General features: G+C 37.1%; 4 protein-coding genes, 1 long non-coding RNA gene and 1 pseudogene across 6 annotated transcripts; 4 read left to right on the top strand and 2 right to left on the bottom strand.

The window, feature by feature from the left end:
- Nucleotides 1-4,965: 4,965 nt before the first annotated feature.
- LOC126800394 (serine/threonine-protein kinase STY17-like) lies at nt 4,966-10,370 on the top strand. 2 transcript variants are annotated; one of them, XM_050527763.1, is made up of 16 exons: nt 4,966-5,331; nt 5,726-5,840; nt 6,065-6,165; nt 6,277-6,396; nt 6,544-6,598; nt 7,028-7,138; nt 7,226-7,276; nt 7,716-7,882; nt 7,954-8,061; nt 8,165-8,238; nt 8,757-8,932; nt 9,100-9,195; nt 9,458-9,538; nt 9,677-9,730; nt 9,796-9,930; nt 10,001-10,370. In XM_050527763.1, the coding sequence occupies exons 1-16, from the start codon at nt 5,132-5,134 to the stop codon at nt 10,070-10,072; spliced, it is 1,716 nt and encodes a 571-aa protein (XP_050383720.1). In that variant the 5' UTR covers nt 4,966-5,131; the 3' UTR covers nt 10,073-10,370. The 2 variants fall into 2 exon arrangements, 1 of the variants encoding a protein (XP_050383720.1); XR_007672711.1 differs by lacking the exon at nt 10,001-10,370 and having other exon boundaries at nt 9,430-9,538; nt 9,796-9,810.
- A 74-nt stretch (nt 10,371-10,444) lies between these two features.
- Nucleotides 10,445-11,054, bottom strand: LOC126785158 (protein IQ-DOMAIN 5-like). The gene is made up of 2 exons (XM_050510771.1): nt 10,815-11,054; nt 10,445-10,712 (listed from the first exon to the last, which is right to left on the bottom strand). Exons 1-2 carry the CDS (start codon nt 11,052-11,054, stop codon nt 10,527-10,529), a joined length of 426 nt encoding a protein of 141 aa, XP_050366728.1. The 3' UTR covers nt 10,445-10,526.
- A 1,431-nt stretch (nt 11,055-12,485) lies between these two features.
- LOC126791505 (thiosulfate sulfurtransferase 16, chloroplastic-like) lies at nt 12,486-14,191 on the bottom strand. The gene is made up of 6 exons (XM_050517965.1): nt 13,917-14,191; nt 13,694-13,804; nt 13,465-13,538; nt 13,292-13,362; nt 13,126-13,179; nt 12,486-12,842 (listed from the first exon to the last, which is right to left on the bottom strand). The coding sequence occupies exons 1-6, from the start codon at nt 14,072-14,074 to the stop codon at nt 12,768-12,770; spliced, it is 543 nt and encodes a 180-aa protein (XP_050373922.1). The 5' UTR covers nt 14,075-14,191; the 3' UTR covers nt 12,486-12,767.
- Nucleotides 14,192-14,980: 789 nt separating this feature from the next.
- Nucleotides 14,981-17,822, top strand: LOC126790396 (thiol-disulfide oxidoreductase LTO1). Its single transcript, XM_050516613.1, has 6 exons — nt 14,981-15,396; nt 15,640-15,899; nt 15,995-16,101; nt 16,830-16,977; nt 17,217-17,354; nt 17,504-17,822. The coding sequence occupies exons 1-6, from the start codon at nt 15,018-15,020 to the stop codon at nt 17,585-17,587; spliced, it is 1,116 nt and encodes a 371-aa protein (XP_050372570.1). The 5' UTR covers nt 14,981-15,017; the 3' UTR covers nt 17,588-17,822.
- A 1,485-nt stretch (nt 17,823-19,307) lies between these two features.
- LOC126787425 (uncharacterized) lies at nt 19,308-20,687 on the top strand. Its single transcript, XR_007671242.1, has 3 exons — nt 19,308-19,914; nt 20,006-20,073; nt 20,332-20,687. It is a non-coding gene; the product is annotated as an uncharacterized LOC126787425 (long non-coding RNA).
- Nucleotides 20,688-20,707: 20 nt separating this feature from the next.
- LOC126794742 (CLIP-associated protein-like) lies at nt 20,708-23,171 on the top strand (annotated as a pseudogene).
- Nucleotides 23,172-27,390: the final 4,219 nt, after the last annotated feature.

The raw sequence follows: 27,390 nt of genomic DNA, 5'->3' as shown, positions 1-27,390 counted from the left end.
GTACTTACTAGCTAGATACAGTAGGTGCCAATTTTCTCGAAATATACAATTAACCTTCGAACCATTTATCCCTGTTTCAAGACTAAAATATAGTTGATCGACTGGTCGTATAAATAAAGAAGGGCTCATAATTCTTGGTCATCTGATAATTAATCGAGTCATCGTCATCGTTTATAATATATTTGCAAGTAGCTGAAAGTCTGAAACCATATATATTCACAGGTCTAACGTCTAAATTAGAAAACAACAGCGCGAGGTCATCCCACCATAGATCGATGATGCATAACGTACAGCATTCCACATTCACATTCGGTGCATAGTTTCAATCAATAATTAATACAATGTTCCTAATTAGCAACCGATACATAATTGAGATTTCAAGCATCATACAGTAATTATTTTTCAAATATGAAATTATGAATTTAGCAATGGACCTTTGTTCTACTAAAGACAACATGTAGGTTGGTCACACAAGGCATCTCAAATTCTGAAAATAGTATATACTGGGAAAGATACCTCAAAAGTTTAAACAATTAGGCATCGAATTATATTGCGTTATATCAGATAAACCAACAAACTAATATGAGAAGGTGAAGGTTTTTAGCATCGATATATATGTTATAATTTATATTGATCACTGTAACTTGCACACAGTCTTTTTTTCTTTTTTCTTTTTTTGAATTAAGGGCTTTAGCAACTACCCTCAAGCCTTCATTAATGAAATTGGTGAATACATGCAAAGAGGGGACATGAAGCCTAAACTCCTGATTATAAAGACCTGAAATAATATTAGTAATCTATACAAACAAATACTTAATAAACATCAACTAGCAAAGAGTATACTACATTAATGACGACTATGTTTGTTTTGAAATAGCGGTGACATAATTGAGAGCACAGTATGTTAACGCTACGCCCTTTAATAGGCTAAACATCGTGATTAGCTCGCCGCTTTAGGGTCCGATTGGCCCAAAAGCCCATTGTAGGTATTATTAGCCCACAAGGGTAGTTCGGTAAGTTCACAAGTTATACCTTATTTGCCTCTATATATACACCTCTCATCTCCACAAAAAAGAAAGCTCTCATAAGCCTCTTATCCTCCACTAACACATATCCTAATGTCTATCTTTGATGACTTAGGCATCTGAGTGTGGAAGGCCGGCCACCCGGTCTTCTTTCCGTAACGTCGTGTGCTTGTGGTTTCCAGTGACAGAGAGCTTTACGCGTTCGCCGGAATCCCAATGTAACACAGTAGATATGTAAACCTAAGAATGATGAAGCATTGCTTACATATCTTAATGTCCAATAAAGCAGCTCCCCAACTATGTTGCCGTTGGAAAATAATTCGACGACACTTAGTCTCACCCTGCTGTTAGACAGTAATGATCATGTAACGAAACACGTAACTCACCACCTACCTAGAGCAGACAAGAAACATTGAGTGCGCACACAGACACAAAACCTGACTCGCCTTACATGGGCTTATTATATGCAAAATGTGCAACATAATTATTAAATAAAAATAAAAAACATCTCTAACAAAAGAAAAACGTACTTACTATGGCAGGGCCCAAAAGGAGAGACCATACCAATACACTAGCCCAGATCGGGCCAACAAGCAGTATCCGGTCCAAAAGGGTAAGGCAAGCCCATGAACATCTTTCACAACCCAAGACTTGGTCAAGCCGACCGACAACCTCCATGACCACCGCAATGACGTCGGAGCCAAATCTGCACTACCATCAAGAAGACACCGCCACCAAGGATAACCCCAACCTTCAAGTGCACCATGAGATCCTAGTCTCCAGATCAAATATCTACCATCGAAGCCAACTTGCACCTCCGAGCGTTGTCGTCAACCACATAGATAGGCCAATGACCAAACCCCCATCGGTAAAACGTATCCCCAATGCCACCCATATTCTGATCTCCGTCGATCTCTCCTCCATTCTGCTCACACCACCGTGACTCGACCATCCTCTCGAACCGGGAAAAATGAACCGACCTCGACCCTCTCCTCCCTCCTTGAGATACGCCAACAAGCTCCTATCCGGCCACACAACTCGTGCACCGGCTAGCCGGATAGGATAGAACAACACATGCATCCTCTAGGGTTTTGAGAGAGAGGCGCCGACCTAGAGACAAAGACTTTTTTTTTAACTCTGTTGCAGATAGTCTTGTTAGAAGTGCTAAGTAATTTGGGTTAGTTGTCTATATTGTCTTAGAAGTGCTTCATTAATTGTCTAGGTGACGACTATTTTATTAGTCCCACAGAGTTGCATGTTGTTAATTAAGTTGTTTACGTGATGGTCATTAGTCATTACTGAAGTCACAACACTCAGTGCGATTACTCTGCCTCATTCAACACAAATTTTTTTACAATTTCTCTACCAAGTCACTATGATTAAGTAAGATGCAAATGTGGAATGAAGAACTATGAAATTATATGCACGCCAATATCGTCAATTATCAAGCATGTCTATCCATAATAGCAAAATATAACAATTTCTTTATAGCTAGCTCGTAATAAGTAATGAAAACGTCATCAATATAATATTGTTGCTTTATCTCTTCATTTGCGTACATAGCAAGTTTTATAGTCTATACTTGGATATAAATATATAAACTATAGAGAGTCCTCCTATATATAGCAAATCCACTTGGAAATGAAGGGCTGACATTCCTCATTCAGGACACCAAAACCTAATCAAATCTCAATACAATCTAGAGAAGCCAACTATGGCATGTTTACTATGGTCGGTTTGCACTAAAAAGATTGGCCCATACATAGCAAATTAGGAGGTTCTATGTCCACTTCCAAGTTTGCTATTTGAACCTCTAATATTTTTTTCTAGGGGTGGGCATAAAAAACGGAATCTCGATCCCGTCCTGAAATTCATAGGGACGGGATAAGACGGAGGTCTAAAAACGTCTGTCTTGTCCCGTTTCATAATAGTAGGATGAGATGTAGGACGAATAATTTCTATCTCACTTCGTCCCGTCCCACCTTTAATGAAAACTTAAAAATTCGTATATATTTGTATCAAAATGAAACTAATTTATGTTCTTAATAACTCCAAAATTATATCAACTCAAATAATAATGGTAAATTATAATATTTTGAAAATAATATGCATTTTTTTGTTAAAATTTCATTATTGAATGTTACTTTGTTAATGAAAAAGTAAAAATATAGGTTTTTATTTAACTTTATAGGAAGTTAGGATTTGTCCCGTCCCGTCCCAACCGGGATTAATCCTGAGTGTCATACATTCTTAAAAACCCTCGTCCCGTCCTGATTCAAAAGAGTGAGATGAGCCCCGTTCCGTCCCATCCTGTCCCGTGCCCACCTCTATTTTTTTTTCTTCTGAAGTTTTATTTTATCCTTGTGATTCACATGTGTGAATCCAATTATTTATAATTAATTTTTTTTTCTTCTGGGTTCGTTTCCCTACTAAAAAACCCAGCCACTCATGCTATGCATGATCCGTGACGTTAATCCCCATCTTCATCTCTTCATTATAAATATTTCAATATATACCAACTTTCTCTGTTTTCTTTTCAACTTCTAACCCGGATATTAGTCCTATATATTCATTTTAGGGTTAATTCCTCCTACGATATCTAAAGTATGGCTACTTGGACAATTTGGTACTTGATGTATGAAAACGGACAATTTGGTACCTGAAGTTCTCATTTATAAGCCATTTTGGTACCTCTATCAATTTTGATCATATTTTTAGGGTTATCTTCGTCATTCTAGGCCTAAACTCATTAAATTCACATTTTTCTTCATTTCTTCCTATAATTGCCTCTCTTTGGAGATAATTAAATTGATATTTCTACTCCACTTAGCATCTACTTCGCATATATCGAAAATAATTTTTTTCTTAATATACTTATTGTATCCTAATTATTTTCTGCAAAGAAAATAAATTGCCTTTATTCAATTGCAATTTTTTATTAAATTTTTTTTAAATTACTTATAATTAAAATTAATTTAGATTGATAGCTACATTATGAAAACTTATATAAGTAAATCATCACAGATACTAAGTGGACGAGTTATCAAATTTTTAGTGATAATTTAGAGGCAATTTGGAGGTATTATGAAAAAATGAAGTAAAGTAGAGATATGATGACGGAAATAACCCTGAAAATATGGTCAAAATTGACATAAGTACTAAAATGGCCTAAATTTGAGAACTTTATGTACCAAATTGTCGGTTTTCATATATAAGGTACCAAATTGTCCAAGTAGCCAAACATCAGGTACCATAGGAGGAATTTATCCTTCATTTTACTCCAATTCCAATCAATGATTAAATTTCAAGCTTTCAAGATGATGAAGATATGACCAATTGCGTACCCAAATTTCTCCTATTTCACAAGTCTTGCCAATAAAATTTAAAGCTTGGTAAATTATGAAGAAATCAAGACTTAGCAAGAATTTATGTTGGAAATCTGAAGTTGTTGAGCTAAAGAATTTTCAACAAATCGAGAAACATGGGAAAAATGACGAGGGTAAGAGTTCTCTAGATTTTTTGTGTAAAAGGATTTAAAAAAAGGAATTAAATTTTTATAAAAATTATAGAAAGTTTAAATAGTAAATTTGGAGTCTAAATAGAATCTCCCAACAAGTTATCTCATATTTAATTTCATAAAAAAAACAGGGGTCGGTTTGCATTGAAAAGATTGGCGCATGCAGGTCTCAAACCTGCGACCTTCACATTATTAGCACGACGCTATAACCAGCTGAGCTAATAGGCCAATTTGACGGTCAATAACGACAGTGTTAATCTCACTTAATCATAATTAACAGAAAGTCTCGACGGAATATTCCCACCGGCCACACTGTGGAGTGTGATTATCCGATGAGTCAGCATGGAGTGGATCCATGCCAAATCAACCAAAATAAAACCACACTTGCAAATTTAGAAATAGATAAAACGAAGAGAGAGAGCTCATCACCACCATCACAGCCCAGAAAGAAAGAATCTCTCTTTCTTCTTCTGCAATTCTCACTTGTCTTCTTCTCAATCTCAAGTTCCTCACTCCCCGAAATTCTCCGATCTCATTACTCCGCATATTCTCCCAAATTCAGAGACAGATTCGGTTTTAGCAGGTGTCAATGGCGATCGACGAGGACGTGGAGAGCTGCGGCAGCAGAGCCGCCGCGTTCTCGGCGCAGGCGCAGCCGCGCCACCATATGCAGAAGCTGGAGGTTTACAACGAGGTGCTGCGGAGAATTCAGGAGTTTGATTATGAGGAGGCGAGTCTTCCTGGATTTGATGATCAGCTTTGGCTTCATTTCAACCGCTTACCTGCTCGGTATCAAAGCTTAAACCCTAGCTTCTCTCTTGTTTTCATTCATTCATTGGATTTAGGGGCGTTTTCGGCATTGCTTTTGTTTAGTGCTTGAGAAACTGTATCATACTAATGAAAATTGAAACTTAGTGGGACTTGAACTATGCATTATACTAATGATTGTTTAAAGATTGCTACGTTTGTAGTTTTCGCTTTCAAGAATTTCGAGGTGTGGTGAAGTAGTGAATGTGTATGATGTTAACTATCAGATATATGTGTCTGTAAGCCATGAGCCTATGAGTAATGGTTTTTGAACATGTGAACTGATAGATATGAAGATTAAAGGTTGAAAATTTCAAGAACTGTGTGGTCTTTCGTGTTTGTTTGTTGACGTGGTGGTTGGTGTTGTGCTGTGTAGGTACGCGTTGGATGTGAATGTGGAGAGGGCGGAGGATGTGCTTACGCATAAGAGGTTGCTGCAGTTAGCTGAGGACCCTGCTAACCAACCGGCCTTTGAAGTCCGAACTGTGCAGGTGACAAAAATATGCAATTATTGGATGTCATGAATTATTTGTTTTTCGATTAATTAACACGGAGTTTGTGCATGTATACATGTATGTGTGTTTGTATTTGTTTTGTTTTGGCTACGGCAACCATCCTACATGTATGCATGGTTATAGTCTTGAAGTTGAAGTTTGCAATTCTGTGAAGCAGTGGTGGAGAAGTACTTTAACTGAGTGGATTTTCTTTAATGCAGGTTTATCCCCCTGTGTACAATGGAAATGCTGGCGATTCGGTCCATTCAGATTCTTCGATGAAAGAAGATGCACAAAGTTCTCTTAATAATAACAGGCATGGGTAGGGCTTATTATATCACTTACTAGTCTATGCTACTTTTGTAATGAAATGCCTATTTGTGTCATTCTTTTTATTGTTTATGTGGTAGTCAATGAACTATGGTGTCAGCAGGATTCATGCACCGCCTACCTTTGGTTCATCTCCTAATCTCGAGGCACTTTCACTTCTAGCCAATAGGTCTCATGTTGATGATGGAGACAGTGCAATGAGCGCAACACCCTATGTTTCTAGGTAAAATTTGAACATTCACCTCAATCTTTGGTAATAAGTTTTCTAGTGCAATGAGTTTGAGGTTGTTTAGTTTACTATGAGCACAAACAGTATCAGTCATTTACTAATTTACATGTTAAACTTTTATTCTTCTGGTGATTGGTGCAGGCCTATGCATGAGATCACTTTTTCAACGGTTGACAAGCCTAAACTTCTTAGTCAGGTAGGTCTCATCCGTATATTTACTGAATGCTCCCACATCCATAGCATGAGTAGTTAAAGCAAGTGAATGATTAAGAGCTCTTTAATCAAATGTTATTGATTGAATGCATTTAGCTTTTCTAATGACCTGAACTTGTGGAGACAATCTAGATAGGGTCTTAGTTTACCTCTTAACAAAATTCTCATTTGTTTAGAACTCTACCAGGTAGTTGACAGTAAATTATCTATTGCATTAGGTGTTTAGTGTAATAGTGCTAGGTTGTTGACCTTAGATGTCTTGTAAATGAAAATGAAGATACACTGCATATGGTGCTTAGTTCATGCTCATATATAACAGGTACATGCCATGTTGCATAATTTTGTAGGGCTCCCTCTCTCTCTCCCCTGTAACTACTTACTAACTAAAAGATTTTAGTGATTACTTTTCCAGTTAACTTCATTACTTGCTGAGATTGGACTGAATATTCAAGAAGCTCACGCCTTTTCCACTGTTGATGGATTTTCTCTGGATGTTTTCGTAGTTGATGGCTGGCACTTAGAGGTATCAATCGGCACTTTTCTTCATAGATGTTTGACTCATTACTTCTTTGTGATTGAATAAATCTTCTTACATTTTGGGAACGTTTAGGAAACTGAAGAACTTAAAAGGGTGTTGGAGAAGGAAATTTTAATATTTAAGGTAAGTTTTCTGCTCATTTATTCCAAGTTTGTGTGCTCTGGGACTAAAATCAAAGTTCTGTTCTTTTCGTAGTCTGAAACTATTTCATAGTTTCTTATTCCAAAAATAAATTTTATCCATATTCTGATTTTCTTTTTAGAAGAATGGGTTTGTGAACATTCTGGTAAATCTGCTGAGTGTCACCTGAGTGGTATCAATATATAAGTTTAGGTTCAGATTCCCAGCTTAATATATGTCTCATTGTGTTTTCATATTCCACGTTACCTTTCAATCAATATCATTTGCTTGCCAATGCCATTTCATAAAGTTTGTTCTGAATCCATTATTCTAATCACTCTCCCTGCTGATGTCCCCCTCAAAATCCCCAAAAAGAAGAAAAAGAAAATGATACATCTGTTTGTTATTGTTATATAGTCAGTGATATTTGTGTACTCTGCAGGATTCAAAGCAGTATCCAGTTTCTGCAGTTAGTGAGGATAACAAAATAAAAACTGAGCCTTTCCCTGATGCCCTGCAAATACCAACTGACGGAATTGATGTATGGGAGATTGATACGAAGCAGCTAAAATTTGAGAATAAAGTTGGATCTGGATCATTCGGTGATCTGTAAGTTGCATTTTGAAACATGTCTTGATTATACAGGTTCTCGTTTGACATTTTGTTTCAAACTTCTTCAGGTACAGAGGCACATATTGTAGTCAGGAAGTTGCCATCAAAATTCTAAAACCTGAGCGGGTCAATGCAGAGATGCTGAAGGATTTTTCACAGGAAGTTTATATACTAAGGTTTGAGGTTAATCTGAATGCCTGCTCGTACATTTTATTGGCAGTTCCCAACTTCCCATGCATTCAGCAATTTTTGAACTTGTTTCTATCTTGAATATTGTAGGAAAATTCGGCACAAGAATGTTGTGCAATTTATTGGTGCATGTACTCAACCTCCAAACATTTGCATTGTGACTGGTATGTCCTTGTTATGTGTTTCTTTATATTATCCTTGTACGGTATTTTATTATTTTAGAAACTCCAACAATTGTCAATCTTTTTCTTTGTATAACTTGTGTACCTCTTTTTCAATGATTTCATATATTTCTATGTGTTGTATTTCGTTATCTTCTCTGCAACCTTTGACTTGGGATTACTTTAATGATTTGAAAATACTTGTTCTAACATATATTAGATTTGCAGATAAAAGTCATATAAACGTATAAAAGCCATCTAGAAAGAAAAAAAGAAAGAGCCTCAAGTGGGGAAGGGGGAATTTGAATGTCGAAACCCATTCAGAAATCATGATTGATATGGATGAGTGCTTTATCTCCGAATTTATTATACATATCTAACTGTTCAAATTCAAAGAGAACAAAATTGTCTGTCAAGTAATGATATACCCGATTGAAAGCACCTAGAAGTTCTCAATATATGGATACATACCCATATTCACCGATAGACTTCTTTTGATATTGGTGTTTCTGCTTTATCAGAGTTTATGTCCAGAGGAAGTGTATACGATTTTCTGCATAAACAAAAGGGTGTGTTCAAGCTTCCATCTCTGCTCAAAGTGGCAATTGATGTTTCCAAGGGAATGAATTATTTGCACCAAAATAATATAGTCCACAGAGACCTTAAGACTGCCAATCTTCTGATGGATGAACATGAAGTAAGTAATTTTCATGATTCTTCATCAGTGATTCATTACATTTCAACTAGAATATAAAGTTTCTTTATAATTGCCTAGAATTTTGACTTCACAGAGCAATTAGGTACCAATTAACTAGGTTCTCTGAAGCATGTTTGGTAATAATGTCTGAGGTTCTGCTTTTGCAGGTTGTTAAGGTTGCTGATTTTGGGGTTGCCAGAGTGCAAGCTCAATCTGGAGTGATGACAGCTGAAACCGGGACATACCGATGGATGGCTCCTGAGGTAGGCATCTCTCCTCGGATATGACTTGACATTTTAATTTTTATAGAAAAAAATATTGCAGTACAAATGATTTTCATCTTTTAAGAGTGTTCATTAATAGTTATGTAGCTGATAAATTACAAATTTTTGTGGAATAGCCTGTAAACCACGCCTATATCCCAGTGTATTTAGGGCTATATAACTAAATTATTAGGTCAGTATGCGCTTAACCCATTTTCCAGTCTCTCTGTACAGTTAATAAGTTTTTGCCGCTTTAATGAAGGTCATTGAACACAAACCATATGATCACAAGGCAGATGTTTTCAGTTTTGGTATAGTACTGTGGGAACTTTTAACAGGACAGGTAAGATCTTTTCCTTCACAAAGAAAATGTGTTTGTGTGCAAGTTCCCTTGCTTATTGTGTGCTTCCCTGATTACTTCTAAAGTTTAAATATCCACCAGTTCTGGATGACGTAAATCTCTGTATGTTGTATTTTTCAGCTACCCTACTCGTTTTTGACCCCATTACAAGCAGCAGTTGGTGTGGTGCAAAAGGTACTTCTTTCACAAACATTATACTTGACCAATATTTTGGATCACTCTAATTGGCATCCTTTCAGGCACTACGACCTACAATTCCAAAGAATACGAACCCAAAGTTTGCAGAATTGCTCGAGAGATGCTGGCAGCAAGACCCGATTCAGAGACCTGACTTCTCCGAGATTGTAGAAATCCTTCAACATTTGGCCAAGGAGGTACTGTCCTGCCCAACTGTAATTTTCCTGTCCCCTTGAAACATATTTACATTCTATAATTTTTATACAGGTTGGAAATGAGGGTGAAGATCGACAAAAGGATAAATCATTTTTCTCAGCACTGAGATGGGGCCATCACTAGTCGCAGAAGATGAGAGAACTCTATTGATGTATGCCCCCAGCAGCTACTGGGATTATAAATTGACCTCTCCAAGGGTGATGACGAACATTTCTCCTTGTACAGTTTTTGCTACCAACTGCACAGATTTTAAACTGAATTTCTTGTGTGTTTACAGACTTGGGTTTTCTTAGTTTAACTAGTCCACTGATTGTAGCAAACTACTCCATTATCAGATAAATATTGTGAACAAAAATGTGCAAGATCTCACACATATTGCAGTTGTATGAATGCATTCTTCAGTGAGCAGATTTCATATTGATAGTGAACTATATAATAGCCTTGAACCCATTTTATCTCAGTGAGCCTTACAATTTTGGTGAAAAATTGTTTACTGTAAATCAATTTTGATGACTACAAACTTTTATTAGCGAATTATATTAGTTCCCAAACCTTTGGACCTGCTCTGCAAATATAGTTAAGCTGTGATGGATCTGGCATCAGCATACCCGTTGAGGAGCTGCCGTGCACGGACCTTGACCTGCAACTGCACAAGTGCACGCATGCATTGCATTGCGACTCGCGCCTGCTTCCTCACACATACTCCTCGAACCAGTGCTTGCAGTTTCACCAGGCTCTTGAGTGCTCGAAATGCTTGTCTCGCCTGCAACAGTGGTTTTCAGTTTTTGTGCAAACATTCAAAGGCTTATTTCATAAAGAAAGAACTTCGCATAGAAAACCAGTGAGTTGGGTATATGTAACGTACAAGTTGGCCTCTGAAAAATGCTTGGATCTTGATGGCTGCAATATCCTCCTTGGTTAAAATTCTTTCTCTAGTTATGAGCGAAGACATTGTAGATGAAGTGTCCTCGTGAATGAGGACTTCATAATTGGCTTCTTCTCCATGGAAGCTTGGGCTAGTGTTATAGATGACAATGATATCTTTGTCGGGAGATCTCACAAACTTTTTTCGGAATCTTCGGAACCACTTGCCGGAAGTTCCCATAGCTAGCGTTGAAGGGGTGTTCGAGTTTTCAGGTGGTTGATCCTCCACTTAAAAAAGCTAAATTGGAGTTGGAGGTGTCTTAAAGGAAGAGAATGTGACCACCATGTTTTGCTTGCGTAGTGCTCGTCAGAAACTTAGAACGTGGTGGCCATGACTATCTCTTATCGCCTACGTACCATCAGGCATCAGCTCTGTCATCACTGTGTGAGGTTGAAGCGTTGCTCCACGCTTTCACCAACCCAGTCTCAATGTACTCATAAATAAACTGTTTGAAATGCAAACCAGTTGACAAAACAAACAAAATTCATGAAAACTTTGCGTTGCATTTCAAATTACAAAACTCTCCAACTTTCGTTATGAACTAATGATCAAGGTTAACAATACCTTGTGGATAAAACCCAATTAATAGCAATATCTGTACACGAGTCCAAGTCCAACCCATAAAACATCATACGATACTAAGACTTTGCTTCAGAAAACTAAGGCCATAAAAGTACACCACCCATAGAGCTCATCAAGGCTATACGCATCTTTGCTTGAGCCGCAAACTATCCGGTTAGCCATGGCAGGTCCTCAAAAAACAGAAGAATCCTAGAAAAAAGAAGACAAAGGTTGCGGTTTCATTTCCAATATGTATTAAGTACCATTACCATTGTAAGAATCACAGGGTGATAAATTTGGTGGAATCTTCAGGAGATCTACTTTTAGTTGAAAGAATCTCGAGAAAAGGTTAGTGATGGAAATACTCTCAAGAGTGATGTCAAGTTCAATGTGTATACGTACATGTCAAAAAAAAGTTCAATGTGTATAAGTTGAATGCGGTTCAGAAGAAATGTGCCCCGCTTCGGATTTGAGAGATTGCCATATTGGTAATTTTGGCCGGTGATGATTAACATGGCATCTCTCTTGCTGCTAAAGATTTCCCAGGATGCCAGGGAAACTGTGTTTATTTCTCTACTAGGAAAAGTTCTCAGGTGGGAGTGTTCGACTTGAGTAATGGTACTCTCTCAGACCTAAACTCTTTACCACACAGTGCTAGAATCTTTCTCCCTCGGCGCAACTATTAATGCAGAGATGCAAGCCTTGTCACAGTATCAGATCAGCTTTAAAAGCTGGGATATTGTATTGAAGTAATCTTTAGTGATGGAAATTAGTACAGGCTGATATAGTATTGAATAACTCTAAAATCTTTTTCCAGGCTTTATATACAATTGCAGCTTCCTTTTTCAGATTAGACTTCAGTTTGTAAAATAGGTGATAGAGGATATATAGAAGCATGACGGAGTAAACCTTCCAAATTCCAAGCCAGAGAATCAAGAAACTCGAACAAAAGGTTGAAAACTAAAACACGACCGTTACATGAGTACATCAGAAAAGTCTCTTCATCCATACTACATTATCATGTTAGCAATCTGAGATACCAATCTTACTCGGCTGAATTTATTTGATTCATTAGAATTGGTTTCAGTGAGTTATGAGTAGTTGTGACTTGTGAACTTCGCATGAGGTACATACATATATACATGCCAATATGGAGATTTACTTTAACTTCACTAAACTACGCAATTACACACATTGCATTGGACATTACCATTGTATGTTTCTTGTACATTCTGTTCCTGATGCATGGTTGTTCTCCAAGGCTCTATTGCCAACTTTATTCGTATTTGTTTCTCTCGGCCTCTAGTCCCTTAACATTCCCGGGTTTCACTTTCACAACTCTGTTGGAAGTCCATTTTGATTCCAAGATGCATATCCACCAGCTATGTCTGTAATCCCAGTGAAACCCTGCAAACAAATATTATAGGACAAAGATTTGGTCAGCTTTAGCAACTCTTCCATTGATCGTTGAGAACCGATGAGGAATATGAACAGTAAATAGGCTGTTTTTGGCTAAAGCCTTCTCTGAAACTTTAGGTGCAATGCAAGCTATTTGATATTGATGTCCAACACTTCTACCTAATTGTGAATCTGTGATGTCTATCTATGTATCATATTCTTCGCCAACTACAAAATAATTGCTTTACAACAAAGTTAAAAAAAAAATTGGGTAAGTAGGTAATGTTCTTACAGCAGCTACAAGATCAGTTGCAGCCATCATTGATCTTTTCCCGAGCTGGCATCCCTGAGAAACCATGATATCAAACACTTAACTATACAGAACATATACTTATTCATCTACTCTGAACAAAAATGTCATCAGAACTAGCAAAAGTTTCATTCTAATTGGAACTCACAACAATAATTTCATCATGTTTTCTAAAATGTGATGACACTTCCTTCACGAAGTCTGGGTTCTTTGACATCCCTGCATAGAACAACAATACATGTGGATTTTCAATATTTGGTACCTCAAGCATAAACAGAAATCAGTGAACAAGAAGGTGGGGAAAAAGAACAAATATTGAACCTGATCCAACTTTGTACAAGTAAGGAACGTTGACTGCACCAGAAGGACGTCCTGCACTAAACTCTTCAGGAGTCCTAAACACAAAAGGTACCCAAAAACAAAAACAGAACTATCAGACTTTTATTTTGGGAAGGGGGGGGGGGACTTTGCATGTTAGAATTGCATCAAAGAGAAGACCTTTTATAAGAAAAGATGAAAGTAACATCTTTGATTCGTATATAAAACAGACCTGACATCCAAGTACTTGTGTCCGGCCAGAAGAAGCTCGTGAGCCACACGCACCGGCACCGACGCCGGAGGTCCGGTCACTTCCAAATTCCCTCTGAGACTAGCCTTCGGACTTTCCCAATTACCAAACAAGAATCAGAGTCAGTAAAAAAAACACACTATAAAAGTATATATTATACATCACAATTTTAATCTGGGTGAAGAACTGGAGACTAATTGCTCACCAGAAGTTAAAGTTCTTGCATGCAATCCGATTGCCAGGAATTCTATCTGGGTTTCCAGTCACTGACAACAAAGACTTCTGATTGATACTCTGAGGAGAAAGAAGAGAAGGGAGCCGAAGTACAGAGCCAGTGAAGCAAGAGGTGGACGATGAAGACATTGCTATGAGTATATATGATGACTTTTGATTATTTTGGTATTGGTAAACTGAGAAATGGTTGTCTGAATTGGTGGTGTTATGTGATCACAGTTTGACACTATTTAATGATAGAGTTTTGGAGATATGGGGGAAATACATGATTGCCACGCCAAAGAGGTGCTGGGGTGTAAATCCATATTGTTCTGTTTTCAAAAATTTCAGATAGACACAAAAAAGGAGGGACACATGATTTTGCATGGATAAGTCTCACATTTTCCAATGCATGAATCTTCTTGTACACCTGGTTGGCTAAGCTGGAAACAAAAGATTCGTTTTTGACATTCCTCCTACTACGATATAATTAATCTCTCAAGTCTACGACAATTTCATCTCAAAGTTAATTGAAAGTGTTACTGGTTAAAATGAGTTTAGCCCTTTACTTGAAGTTTGACGCCTTCATTTGGTTGATCATCAAGGGTTGAGCTTTAATGACAATTGCATTATGACAATCTCAAGCTCCACTTTTGTGTTTGTCACTTGATCTCGTCACTCAAACAAATCAACCCTGAACCCAAGCATACCAAAGTCACCAAACATTTGAACACGTTTACAATTCCTTAACTCCATCTTTGCCCAAGTAAATTTGAGAGCCCTAGAGTTCAGCTCTTATTCCAACGCTTTCTGATTTAACTATCCGTCTGTCGTAAACTTACAACTACATGAGCAATGCACTCGACTATAGAGACTAATTTTAGCCGGAAACAACATGTCACAACTCACCGACATTGGACAGAGGCATTCCCTAATTTGTTATAGGCTCTCTCTTTCCCTCTATTTGGGTTGGGGTTCACAAAATTAAACATAAGGCCCAAAATTGAGGTGACATCGGATAGTCCAGCGCTTCAGCCCAGATTAACCGCGCGAAAGCTGCGAGATTTTCAGGTGGGAATGTGAAGAGTGGAAAATGGCAACCTTGGCGCTCCTGTGCCTAACATCTCCTTCACTCTCTTCTCCCCACAGATCTCTCCCTCCTTCATATCCCGCCAGATTCGGAATACTTACTACACCTCCGCCTCGGGCTCCGAGAACTGTGCACCTTCCCGCCATATTCTCAGCTCCGGAGCCCAATCAGAACGCCGAATCCGAACCCGAAACGACGCCGTCTCCGCCGTCGTCCTCCAGTGACTTGACCTACAAGCTATGCGCCGGCCTCGGAGGTATTGGGTTCCTCGAAACTACCTACTTGACGATCCTCAAGCTCACGAATTCCGACGCCTTCTGCCCCACCGGCGCCGGCGGCAGTTGCGGCGACATCCTCAACAGTGAATACGCTGTCGTTTTTGGTAACTCCCCAACTTCTTAATCAACTTTATTCAAACTCTTAGAGCAAGAAAAGTATGAAATTTTTTCATTTGGTTTTGAGAAAATGTTTGATCTTTGTGATACGCCGTCGTTTTAGCTACTACCCAATTTGATAATGAACTTAATTTAAACACCCAGAAGAAGGAAAATGAAAAATGTGAATTAAGATTTGAGAAAGGTTCGGGTTTTATGATTGTGTGACTTTGCTTTTGGTGATGTTATAGGGGTTCCTCTTCCTTTGTTTGGAATGCTTGCGTATGGATCAGTTGCTGCACTTGGTTTGGATCTATTGACTGCAAAGAGTTTACCTTTTGGAATTAGGAAATCTGATGCTAGCTTGGTTTTACTTGGGACTACGACTTCCATGGCAGCTGCCAGTGCTTGTTTCCTGTACATTCTTAGCACACAGTTTTCAGGAACTTCGTGCTTGTATTGTTTGTTATCGGCGTTTCTCTCTTTCAGCTTGTTTTTCATCACTTTGAAGGTGTGCGTTTTGTTTTTTGTTATTTGTTGTTTCGTATGGTTTGATGTTGTTGTGGAGAATGACTTGAATTTTTTTTTGGGGGTTTATGAATGTAGGATTTTGGATTTGAGAAAGTACAGAAAGAGGCGGGTTTATTGGTGTGTGTAGCTGTCTTGGTGGCTGTGACTCTTAACAGGTCATATAGTGCACCTGTCTCCTCAAGGTGATTAGCTTCATTTAATCTCTTATGTTTTTCGTCGTCAGTAGTATGTTCAATTGGCAAACTATGCAATCATTTGAGCCTTTACTTTCCTCTGAAGCCATATATTCTAGGATTAAGGGATATCCTGATCAAGCTAGTTGACAGAGAATGGATAGAATGTAAACTTCATATTAGTTATTGTCTCATTAATCGGAAAGATTGGAGTGATGAGTTTGATTAGATCTCATGAACCTTTCATGTAAAGGAAAGCTAAATCTAAATCCTTATTGTGCCACAAACAGTATGCAGCTTTTATCTCTTTAGCCTCACACAATTATACAACAATGTATTTCCCTTGACACCACTTCTGTATCTTTTTTTTTTGTTTAAGCAGACTGTAAACTGTCAGATTATTGGTTGTTGATTTGAGATGGACTATTATTTCATTACAGCATGTTTAATTGAGATAAACTACGCTGACTACTTGGCTATCTATGTATATTGAATTATATATGTTTCCAGTGATTAAAGATCTCAAATACCTGGTCACCTGTACCCTTGGAACCAGACTTTCGGCATGTTATATTATGAATGTAAATCACAGTGTCAACTGTTAACAAATTTGAGTATTCACAAACATCTTGGTATATCAGGGAAGCTGATTATATTGTTGTGATTTTATTATGCACTAGCTTTGTAAAGGGAATTTTATGTTGATATATATCCATGTTGTATCGTTCTGTCAACAGCCCGGATGATGTTGATCTTCCATACTTTACAACTGAAATAACAACACCATCAAGTCCATTTGCTATATCACTTGCAAAGCATCTAAATGCTATAGGTGCTAAAATGTATGGCGCTTTCTGGTGTTCACATTGTGTAGAACAAAAGCAGGTAACTTTTCGACTTTTGGCTCCTTTCACTTTCTGGTGTTCTTAACTATGTATATTAACTTCTTCTTAAAAGAAAAACAAAAACTATGTAGATTACATTGGTTATGTTTTCACTATCATCTTGACAAGTCATATCATAGTGTTACTTAAATGAAAACAGAAAGAAACAAAATTGCAAAATGAAAAAAGTGCTTTGGCTGCCATGTCTTTGAACTTTGGTTGTTTGTTTTTTTCTTGAAGATGTTTGGACGTGAAGCAGCCAAGGAATTGAACTATGTTGAGTGCTTCCCTAGTGGATTTAGGAAGGGAACTATAATGGCAAAGGCATGTATTGATGCCAAACTCGAAGGTTTTCCTACTTGGGTGATCAATGGAGAGGTGATAAATGTTTTCATAGTTTCCAGAACTTTGTCATTTCTTTCATCCTTATTGATATATCGTCAATCAAATAATGTTGTTACCAATAGGAAAAATTGCTGTATTTTTTAGATTTACTAGATTGTAACATATTGTGGCTCTTACTGCAGGTTTTGAGTGGAGAGAAAGATTTGTTAGAGCTCGCAGAGGCATCTGGGTTTGAGTTGAAAGAATTTGATCAGACCCCCTCATAGAGTAAGCAACCATGTTCATCACAGTGCAGGTAACGATCGTAGAAAGTTACCTCATATAGCATACCTGATGATTATACTTCAACTAGGCACTTTGGGTGGCATATCGTTACCAGTAGTTTCCTGTATTTGTTACAATTTTTTGATTAGCAAAATGTGTACAATTGAAACCCCTTGATATAGAACCTGACTCATACGTAATGTCACACCTTACCATTCAAATTATCCAATTTTGACACAGCCTCAGTTGGGAATGATCTCCATTCATCCAAATCTTACATTCCCAGTGTCCGACCATCTTACACAGTTGGGATTAGAGTTTTGATATCTGTAGTCTTTCATTCTATTGGAAATTTGGGATATTTCGAAAATATATGACCTACAATTTTAGGGGCACATATGAATGATTGTTCAATCTCTACTTGGGCCACATTCCGTGCTAGATTTATGGCAGCATACAAATGTGACCATGTTCATCATTTTCTTGGCATAACTTGCAAGGCCATCAATTCTCAACCGTGCGGCTTATCGTCATCTCTTGAACCTTCTTCCGGTAGTAGAATTTCCTTTTTTTTTTTTCAATCGCAGTTTGAGATTCGACTCGGTAACGTTCTCCAAAAGAAAAAAACCAAAAAAAAATCCGAACTCGGTAACATTTTCAACATGTAAATGACGTAATGGTAACTACATGTAGCAGCAGTTCAACAAACATATTACTGGGTAATGAAAAACAAAACAAATTACAGTGATGATGAAATGGATTAAGCGAATGACAATAAACAATCAAGGGCCTACAATGAAGGCCGGCAACTATGAAGAAGAGTTGGGTTGTTTTCTTCTGGGCTCACATGGTTATATCGGTCGCCTATTCCATATACGGGCCGCCCATATACACGGTTCAAAAAATCTGACGTGTCCGTTGAAATTGAGCCAAACGGAAGAAAGTCTTCCGTTAGTGGATAGTTACGCCTATGATTATTATTTTGTTACATGCATGGAATAAGCTCTCATTTAGCTCTCTCCTCCATCAAGTCTGCAACTATTGAATCCCGATCCAGAATGGAACTCATCCACAATCGATGTCGAAGGCAGTAAGTCCACAGAAATGGCGCTGCAAGAATCTTACCCAGTTTGTTGAAATTATAAGATATCGGAGAGCTTGAAATGTACGAATTAGTCCTAAAAATGGATGTTGGATTGTAGTTTTGATTGGCCAGTGTGTCTCTACGGGTCAAACTGGGTTAATTTTGCTTTTACCAAGTGGAGATAAATCTGAGGAATCCCCCGACACCCAAACTCCCATCAACCCAAATTTCTTCCCTCTACCAAGCCTATGAGATTTTGGCGAAAGGGCGTTCGCTCCCTTTGGCGAGATGATCGAACCAGGGTGGTGGTGGCGTGGAGGCGACATGCACTTCTTTGGCCGTGCTCCCTATCGAGGACGCCGTATTCGTAACCGGAAGAGCTGGGAATCTCGGCTAGGATGAGGAATAAGTTGAGGTAGGGATTGGCGGAGGGTGGTGTCAGTGGTTATGCCGGTACCATGGTGGCGAAGATGATGTTGGATGATTAGTTCCAACAAAAAGGCGATGGCTGCGGTTGCGGGAGGAAGAGTGGGGAAGGGTTTGTGGGTACATGGTGGGGTGAGGTCTGGATCCTTTGGCTTAAGGTTGGTGCTTGTTTCTATAATATGATGGATTCATGTTTGTTAGCAATCGGAATTTGGCTTTCTGAATATCTTTATTAGACTTATTTGCTTATTGATATGGGTTTGCTTGCCTTTTTTCAGCTTTAGAATTGATAATGTGATGATTGATGATAATATAGCAATTGCAATCGGGATCGCGTTTGTTTTTTGTATCATATGTTTGTTCGATTCATGTTAAATACCGACTGTGGGCTCTAGTGTTGATTATGCCATAGATTTGTGTTAGAGAAACATTAAATTGGGAAGAACAATTTTGTAAAACATGTTGTAAGCCAGAAACATGTTTTCTGGAACATGTTATAAGACTCGTGCTGAATGATTTGGGAAGTTGGTGGATTGATGTCGTATTGCATTTAAGTTGGAAAGAAACGTGTCTTGCCTTGAATCATTTGATACAATTGCAGATTTAGATAAATATTTTTCAAAGACAGCCCAAAAAAATCCAGACTTTACAAACTGAAAGAGCAAAACAAAGTGAGACAGTTTTGTCTTTGAAATGTGGGTATTGAGCAAAAGCTCCTCCTTTTTCTTCATCCATGATTCACTCAACCTTCATTGAAGCAGACAAAACTTATTGGAAAAGCTTTTTAGCAGGGACAAATTTGGTCTTTGAATCAATCAGGTACATGGGTTTTAATTTCTTGCTATTGGGTTTGATCTGCTGCAATTGATTCTGGGTTTATCTGATTTTGATTTTTTGGATATTGTGTCAGATTAGGGTTTAACTTCATGTCTTTGTGTTTGTGCATTGTGTCTGAGATCCCTGAATATAAAGTTGAAGGTCAGTTATTGCAGTTAAAGATTCAACTGGTTTATGACTATTATTTGGTCAAGAAAATTTCTATCAATCCAAGTGAAAAGAAAGAATAGTAAAGAATTTAATTTTTAATAGAAGTTATATGCGTTTATAGTGCTCTTAATGTAAAAACAGTGATTTGACTACCAAAGGCACTATTTCTTGTGGTCCATTTGCTCTGATATTTTGTTTTTTATTCCTATAGGATAATGGATTCTTATCACTAGTTTAATTTGTTTCTAGGCTTGCCATCTGTTATGCTTTTTGTCGAAGGAGCTATTGGGAGATTTTGAGGCATATGCAGAGATTTTCATTCCAGTATGTTGATATTATCTTACCAATAACAATCCTGATCTGGTCACCAAATAGGAAGTAAAAAAAATTAAAATCATCAAGTGAAAAGGTGGTACTCTAATTTTATCATATGTAACCAGGTCCTTTTCAAGCTGGTTGTGATAGATGTACTTGTAATTGCAGAGTCTGTAGATAACTGCATAAAAACGATAATTTCAATTCTATTGACCCTTTTTCCTGCTACCTTTACCTCTCTCTCTTTTCTTTTTTCTCTTTTTTGTTTTACATAATATTCATTTATGAAAAGTATCTTTCTGCTTTCCAGATGTTACGTAACTGTAAAATTGCTCGGGTGCTTCCTCGTATTGCTTCCTCGTATTGCTGATTGTGCTAAGAATGACCGTAATGCAATACTTCGAGCAAGGTATATATATGACTCCAGTTTATATGTGGCCGCTTGTCAGACTTTTTTTCTATTTGAGTCACTAATATGTCTTGTATTGTAGGTGATGTGACTATGCATTGTTGATATTAGAGTATTGGGCTGATGAACCTAAAATACAGAGATCAGCAGATTTATATGAAGATCGAATAAGATGTTGTGTTGCAGATGCAATGAGCGAGGTATTCATATCAAAAATCCATATATTGTATTTTCTGACTGAGATGGAATGGTTAAATGTTATAGATTTCATATGTGAACCTTCATGTGTATAAATTGACAGGTCCGTTCAACTGCAAGAATGTGCTATAGAATGTTTTCAAAAACTTGGCCAGAGCGTTCCTGACGATTATTTTCACTCTTTGACCCTGTTATTCAAAGGGTATGTGGTCTTAATCTTAAGGATGACGTGATTCTATCTTACAGTCAGGTTCTTATTTTTATGTTAAAAAAATTTTGCACCAGTTAATCAATGAAGATGATGGGGGGATACATAGGCGACATGCTTCTCCTTATGTTTGTGATAGGGGTACACCCATCTCATTCACTCCCCAGCCATCTACATCTTCAAATCTACATGGATATGGAACTTCTGCTATTGTCGCAATGGATAAAAGTTCAAGTTTATCCTCTGGGGCTTCTTTCTCTTCAGGACTTCATCTTTGACAAGTGAAGTCAGTTGCTAAAGGTACTGAGCGTAGTCTGGAAAGTGTGTTGCATGCAAGCAAACAGAAGGTCAGTGCAATTGAAAGCATGCTTAGAGGTCTGGAGTTGTCCGGACATAATTCTTCTACTCTCTGGTTATCTAGTCTGGATCTAGGTACCTTATATCTTGCTTTATTTTTTTATTTTTTCACCTTGATTTAACTTATTGATTTTTAGTATGCCAACCCATTAGATAATCTATGTATGTAAATTGTTAAATTTCGGTACGTTTGTGAGGGGCTAAATTGTTCTTTTTTGTTGCCCCTAGTGCAGGAGTTGACCCTCCATCATCTCGTGACCCACCATTTCATGTTGCTGTCTCAGCTTCTAATCATCTTTCAAACTCTCTAATTACATATTCAACTACTATCAAAGGTAGTAACCGCAATGGTGACCTGGTTTTGTCTGATATCATCACGCAAATTCAAGCTTCCAAAGATTCTGCTAAATCATCATATCGCAGTCATTTGTCAGCTGAAACACTGCCAACAGTTTCATCCTACACCATGAAGAGTGCTTCTGAGAGAATCCACGAAAGGGGTTTTATTGAAGAGAATAATGAAAGCAAGGAAGCTCGGTGAACTCTGAATCATCAAGCTGACAGGCATTATTTGGACTCATCTCACATGGATGGAAACTTTAGGGATTCACATAATAATCATATTCCCAATTTTCAAAGGCCCCTCTTAAGAAAGAATGTGACAGGAAGAATGTCTGCAGGCAGGAGGAGAAGTTTTGATGATAGCCAGCCCTCACAGGAGATGACAAATTATGTAGAAGGTCCAGCATCACTAAATGATGCTCTGAGTGAAGGGCTGAGTCCCTCTTCAGACTGGTCAGATAGGGTTGCTGCATTTAATTATCTTTGGTCTTTGCTGAAGCAAGGCCAAAAAGGAATTCAAGAAGTGATTCAGAATTTTGAGAAGGTAATGTAGTTGTTTTTCCAACACTTGGATGATCCGCACCATAAAGTTGCACAAGCAACACTTTTAACACTTGCGGATGTTATTCCTTCTTGCCGTAAGCCCTTTGAAAGTTACATAGAAAGGATCCTACCTTATATTTTCTCACGGTTAATTGATCCAAAGGAGGTAGTTAGGCAGCCTTGCTCAACAACTTTGGTCATTGTTGGCAAGACTTACAGTGTAGATTCCCTCTTACCAGCTTTGCTCCGTTCACTAGATGAACAGCGATCACCAAAGGCTAACTTAGCTGTTATTGAGTTTTCTATTGGTTCATTTAACAAGCATTCAGTGAATACTGAAGGCTCTGGTAATAGTGGGATTCTAAAATTATGGCTTTCAAAGTTAGCTCCGTTGGTCCATGATAAAAACACTAAATTGAAGGAGGCGGATTATGCATGTATACTCCCACTTTGATCCAACATTGGTGTTGAATTTTACTCACAGATGACGTGTATATTTTCAAACGTGAGAGAAGAAGACTAGTTTCCTTCATGGTACGGCTTCGGACGTGACAACCACAAATTTGGGTTTGAACCATTCATTATTAGGATTCGCGGACGACAAGGCCCACATGGCTTTTAATTACGTGGACGATGTCCCCGTACGAAACGTGTACTGACAACTTGTTCTTCTCGGTCCCTTTGAGAAAGTAGTTACCCACCAGCTCGTATTATCAATCAAGACCAAAAACAGCTATTTGTCATTCCCTCAACGCCGACGCTGTGCGAAATTAAGTCATAGATGATAAATAAAAAATTATTAATAAAAATAAATATTTATTATTAAATAAATAAAATTTAAGACCCTCACATTTATAATGAATTTAATTTATCATTTATATATCAAATTTATGACCTCAAGAGTCAAATATCAAATTATATATATAAAAATAGAAAAAACAATACATTTGATTAAGATTTAAGCCCACAAAATTTGGTAATTGTAATAGTTATTAAATTCTTTTAATAAATAATTGAAGAATATGTGAAAAAAATAGTTAGTTTTGGACCTAATAATTAATTACATATCAATTTTTTGTTAATTTTTATATTTACAAGTAAAAAAACCCTATTTATTTCGGGCCCTATGTATGGGCCTACTTTGTTTTGGCACAGGGTCGGCCATGCATTCCCTATTGCCAACTAGAACCCAGAAGGCCAAGACCCTCCTAGCTAGATTTGGCGGCAAAGGAAAGCGATCGTTTTTCTTAACCATTTTCTTTTTTATGATTATTGATTGGAATTGTACATGATCATCATTAGTAACTTGAATATGGATCGTCAACGGGCCGGGCTGGGCTGGGCCTTAGTACATTTAAATAAGTGACTCGCCTAGCTAGGCTGGGTACTTTCACAAATAAGAAGATTTAAGCCCGCCCACTTAAAGCGGGCTTTGCGGGCTTTTACATGTCAGATCTTGCGGGCTTGTATTAGAAAAAAACACAACACTCTTATTTAAGAGTTTGGAACAATAAACGAATTATTATAAAACATTCTTAAAAAATTCACAAATAAATTCTGGTTTTGAAATATTGTCGATCGACACCAGTAGATGTGATCGATATATATATTTAGGGACCATGTAAACATTTCGTCCGTTTTGAACATGGTTTGACTGTCCATACCTACAGTCAACAAAAAAATAGGTGTTTTGACAAAATAAAACCTCATTGACCGAGATTTTACCAAATGAGTTTCCTCGTTGCGACCGCATACGATTGGTGACAAAAAATTAGGTGATTTTAAATATGTAAACAACTTTCAGCATTCACATATTGGTAATGGGTCATCCCTTAAGGGATATTAGTGGTGTTTTTGGTTTACCGGAAATTCCGACGGTTAAACGAGGTCCGAATTATATGAAATTTTTATAGGATCACTAAATATATATATCGATCACATCGGATGTTGTCGATTGATCTCGATAAGTTTCCTTCATATAGTTGTTTCATAATGCAATAGTTTTATTAAAAACCTATATAAATGTTATGATAAATTAGTGAACATTTCGGCGATCGATAACTCTAGTTTGAAATATGGTCGATCGACACTAGCAGATGTGATATGTATATATAATTAGGAAACCCGTAAAAATTTCGTCAGTTTCGGATAATGATTTTTCTGCTTGAAGAAAACTAATACTTCATACATGTCATCATTCCACATGATCTACTTACGGCATAACAAATGCAATATAATAAAGGAAAAGAGTTGATATGGTGGTATTAATTTAGACAAATTTATCAAATTCTAAATATTCATAGATCTAATCTCGATCAATTAAATCTTCTGCGAAGTGTTCCAATTCTACATTAGAACATATAGCTCATGGTTTTTAACGATAACGAGATTTAATTACATAATTAATAGGAACTGGTGATGGATGTTTATTTCAGATAATAAGAATTTCGAAATTAAAAAGATAACACTCAGGTGGCTGGATCTATTTTTATTGAACGGGCATGGTACCAAAACAACGTTTGGTGGACTTCAAGGGACATTTCAAATAATATATTCTTATGGGAAAAAATGCTTATGAGACGCACGTGCTACGTGTGTGACTACCATGCCAGCTTCAGATGCAGTCTGCTCACTGGTCTGCCGCTACTCACGTGCATCTATACGAACCGTTGACAAATGATTAACTTCAATTTTCTTTTTCTTTTTTACTATCCTTGTTTAACAAAGTGGGTCGGGTCGGTGTTAAACTATTCATGCCTAGGGTCTGGTTGATCGTTGACGGGTACTACTTAAATAGGCTAAAGACCAATTGATTACTTAACCGATGTGGTTAGCGATGAATGAAAATAGTTAAGAACGGTAGGTAGTAGTTATAGGCAGTTGTTTTGAAATATTGTGGAACACGTGATTACTTAAGGATTTTCAAGAGCTCCGGATTGATGAGGGTGAATTGGTTGGATTTGATTCAAGCTTACTTAGGAAAGCATTTTTGATTAGATCTATGAATCTCTTTGGGTATAGTAGAGGCGAAGACTTCATAATGAATGATTTGTGATAATTTACTTGGTGCACGTATGAAAAGAGGGGTTTCGTGTAATGTAGTAGGAGATGGATCATAGTTATATATGATTATTATATCGACAAGATGAAATTAAAATATTATATAATTGATGATTTTTAATTGATTTGATAATTATGATCTGAATCGAATGTTAGACCAACCTCCATGCATAATAAGATATCATTGTTCATTTTCTTAAAATACAAGAAAGTAAGAGGTTATATTTATATTATACTTAAAATGGTATGAACACGCTCGATTAGATATTTAGACCACAAGGAAATTTCTAAAGGTAAATTCTCACAATATCAAAATGATAGCGCATAGTCTCCTTGGTTAAGTAGGGAATTGTGAGTTCAGAACTATAACATTTAAAGTACGTTTTTAATTAAAATGTACATGTTTACTAACTAACTTTACAGCCGAAATAAAATATGGAAAAATCGACCGTATGATAACGTCGTCATAGTGTCTTATAGTTGTGGTAGACAATTCATCAGTTTTCAATAATATTAGGATCTCGATCCACAAATTTAGCTCTCCATTTCTCATTTCTTTCTAAGAGCGGCTGTGTAACCCAAATATAATTGTTTGTAAAATTTTATATGACTAGATAGAGCGCGTCACTGAAAGCGCGTAGTAATTTTGGCATATTTTTTTCAGACACTTGAGCTATTTTTAAAAAGTTTTTAAAGGTGCGAAATCAATTGAAAATTAAACAAAAAATGAGGTGGACAAATGGGTGGCCACATATGTGCCACGTGTTCTTTGTTGGACTTTTAATTATTTTCAAATGATTAGAAGTCTTCTTATCATCATTAAAAATAACTCTGACATTCAAAAAATTGTCCGAAAATTACCAGGGTCTCATCATAAGTCGTTTTATTGACGCATGTCAAAAAATTAAATAGTTTTTACTTCGCACAGGGCTTCCTTTAGGGATGTATTGTGTTAATTAGGGTTGACTAAGTAGATCAACACCCGAATTAAGACGAAAGTCCGTGAATTTCGTACGGTAGCCATATTTCAGTGTGACGATCACATCTAATGGGTAGAGTTTGATATTCTGAATTTTAGTCACTTGAATCGCAACATGCTACTAGTGTAGTATAACCTTTATATTCTGTTTTGTGAAAATTTGTATGTTTAAAAACTAACTACACAGCCTAAATAAAATTTGAAAAAATCAACCATATGATATCATCGCCATAGTGTATTATAGCCATGATAAAAAAAACTCATAATATTTCACTAATGTTTGGGTCTCGATCCACACATTTAACTCATTATTTCTCATTTCTTCCTAAGGGCGGTTGTGTAACCCGAATATAATTGTCCGTAAAATTTTATATGACTAGATAGAGCGCGTCACTGACAGCGCGTAGTAATTTTGGCATATTTTTTCAGACACTTGAGCTATTTTTAAAAAGTTTTTAAATGTGCAAAATCAATTGAAAAATGAAACACAAAATGAGGTGGACAAATGGGTGGCCAAAGATGTGCCACGTGTTCTTTGTTGGACTTTTAATTATTTTCAAATGACGAAAAGTCTTCTTATCATCATTAAAAATAGCTCTGACATTCAAATAATTGTCCGAAAATTACCAGGGTCTCATCATAAGCCGTTCTATTGACGCATGTGAAAAATTTTAAATAGTTTTTACCGCGCACAAGGCTTCCTTTAGTGAGGTATTGTGTTAATTAGGGTTGACCAAGTAGATCTACACCTGAACTAAGACGAAAGTCGGTGAATTTCGTACGGTAGCCATATTTCAGTGTGACGATCACATCTAATGGTTAGAGTTTAATTTTCTGAATTTTAGTCACTTGAATCGCAACATGCCTACTAGTGTAGCATAACATTTATATTTTCTT

This window comes from Argentina anserina, chromosome 1 (assembly GCF_933775445.1).
Source record: "Argentina anserina chromosome 1, drPotAnse1.1, whole genome shotgun sequence".
Lineage (NCBI taxonomy): Eukaryota > Viridiplantae > Streptophyta > Magnoliopsida > Rosales > Rosaceae > Argentina > Argentina anserina.
This window is presented reverse-complemented; position numbering and strand designations above follow the sequence as displayed.

What these genes read in the sequence shown, in the direction of transcription:
- LOC126790396 (XM_050516613.1), top strand. Translation starts at nt 15,018, where the DNA reads ATGGCAACCTTGGCGCTCCTGTGCCTAACATCTCCTTCACTCTCTTCT. An exon ending in AGTGCACCTGTCTCCTCAAG is followed by an intron (nt 16,102 to 16,829) that starts GTGATTAGCTTC and finishes TTCTGTCAACAG; the next exon opens with CCCGGATGATGTTGATCTTC. An exon ending in CTTGGGTGATCAATGGAGAG is followed by an intron (nt 17,355 to 17,503) that starts GTGATAAATGTT and finishes CTCTTACTGCAG; the next exon opens with GTTTTGAGTGGAGAGAAAGA.
- LOC126800394 (XM_050527763.1), top strand. Translation starts at nt 5,132, where the DNA reads ATGGCGATCGACGAGGACGTGGAGAGCTGCGGCAGCAGAGCCGCCGCG. An exon ending in TTGAAGTCCGAACTGTGCAG is followed by an intron (nt 5,841 to 6,064) that starts GTGACAAAAATA and finishes TCTTTAATGCAG; the next exon opens with GTTTATCCCCCTGTGTACAA. An exon ending in GGGAACTTTTAACAGGACAG is followed by an intron (nt 9,539 to 9,676) that starts GTAAGATCTTTT and finishes TGTATTTTTCAG; the next exon opens with CTACCCTACTCGTTTTTGAC.
- LOC126785158 (XM_050510771.1), bottom strand. Translation starts at nt 11,054, where the DNA reads ATGGGAACTTCCGGCAAGTGGTTCCGAAGATTCCGAAAAAAGTTTGTG. An exon ending in CATTTTTCAGAGGCCAACTT is followed by an intron (nt 10,713 to 10,814) that starts GTACGTTACATA and finishes CCACTGTTGCAG; the next exon opens with GCGAGACAAGCATTTCGAGC.
- LOC126791505 (XM_050517965.1), bottom strand. Translation starts at nt 14,074, where the DNA reads ATGTCTTCATCGTCCACCTCTTGCTTCACTGGCTCTGTACTTCGGCTC. An exon ending in CTTGTACAAAGTTGGATCAG is followed by an intron (nt 13,363 to 13,464) that starts GTTCAATATTTG and finishes TGTTCTATGCAG; the next exon opens with GGATGTCAAAGAACCCAGAC. An exon ending in AACATGATGAAATTATTGTT is followed by an intron (nt 13,180 to 13,291) that starts GTGAGTTCCAAT and finishes ATGGTTTCTCAG; the next exon opens with GGATGCCAGCTCGGGAAAAG.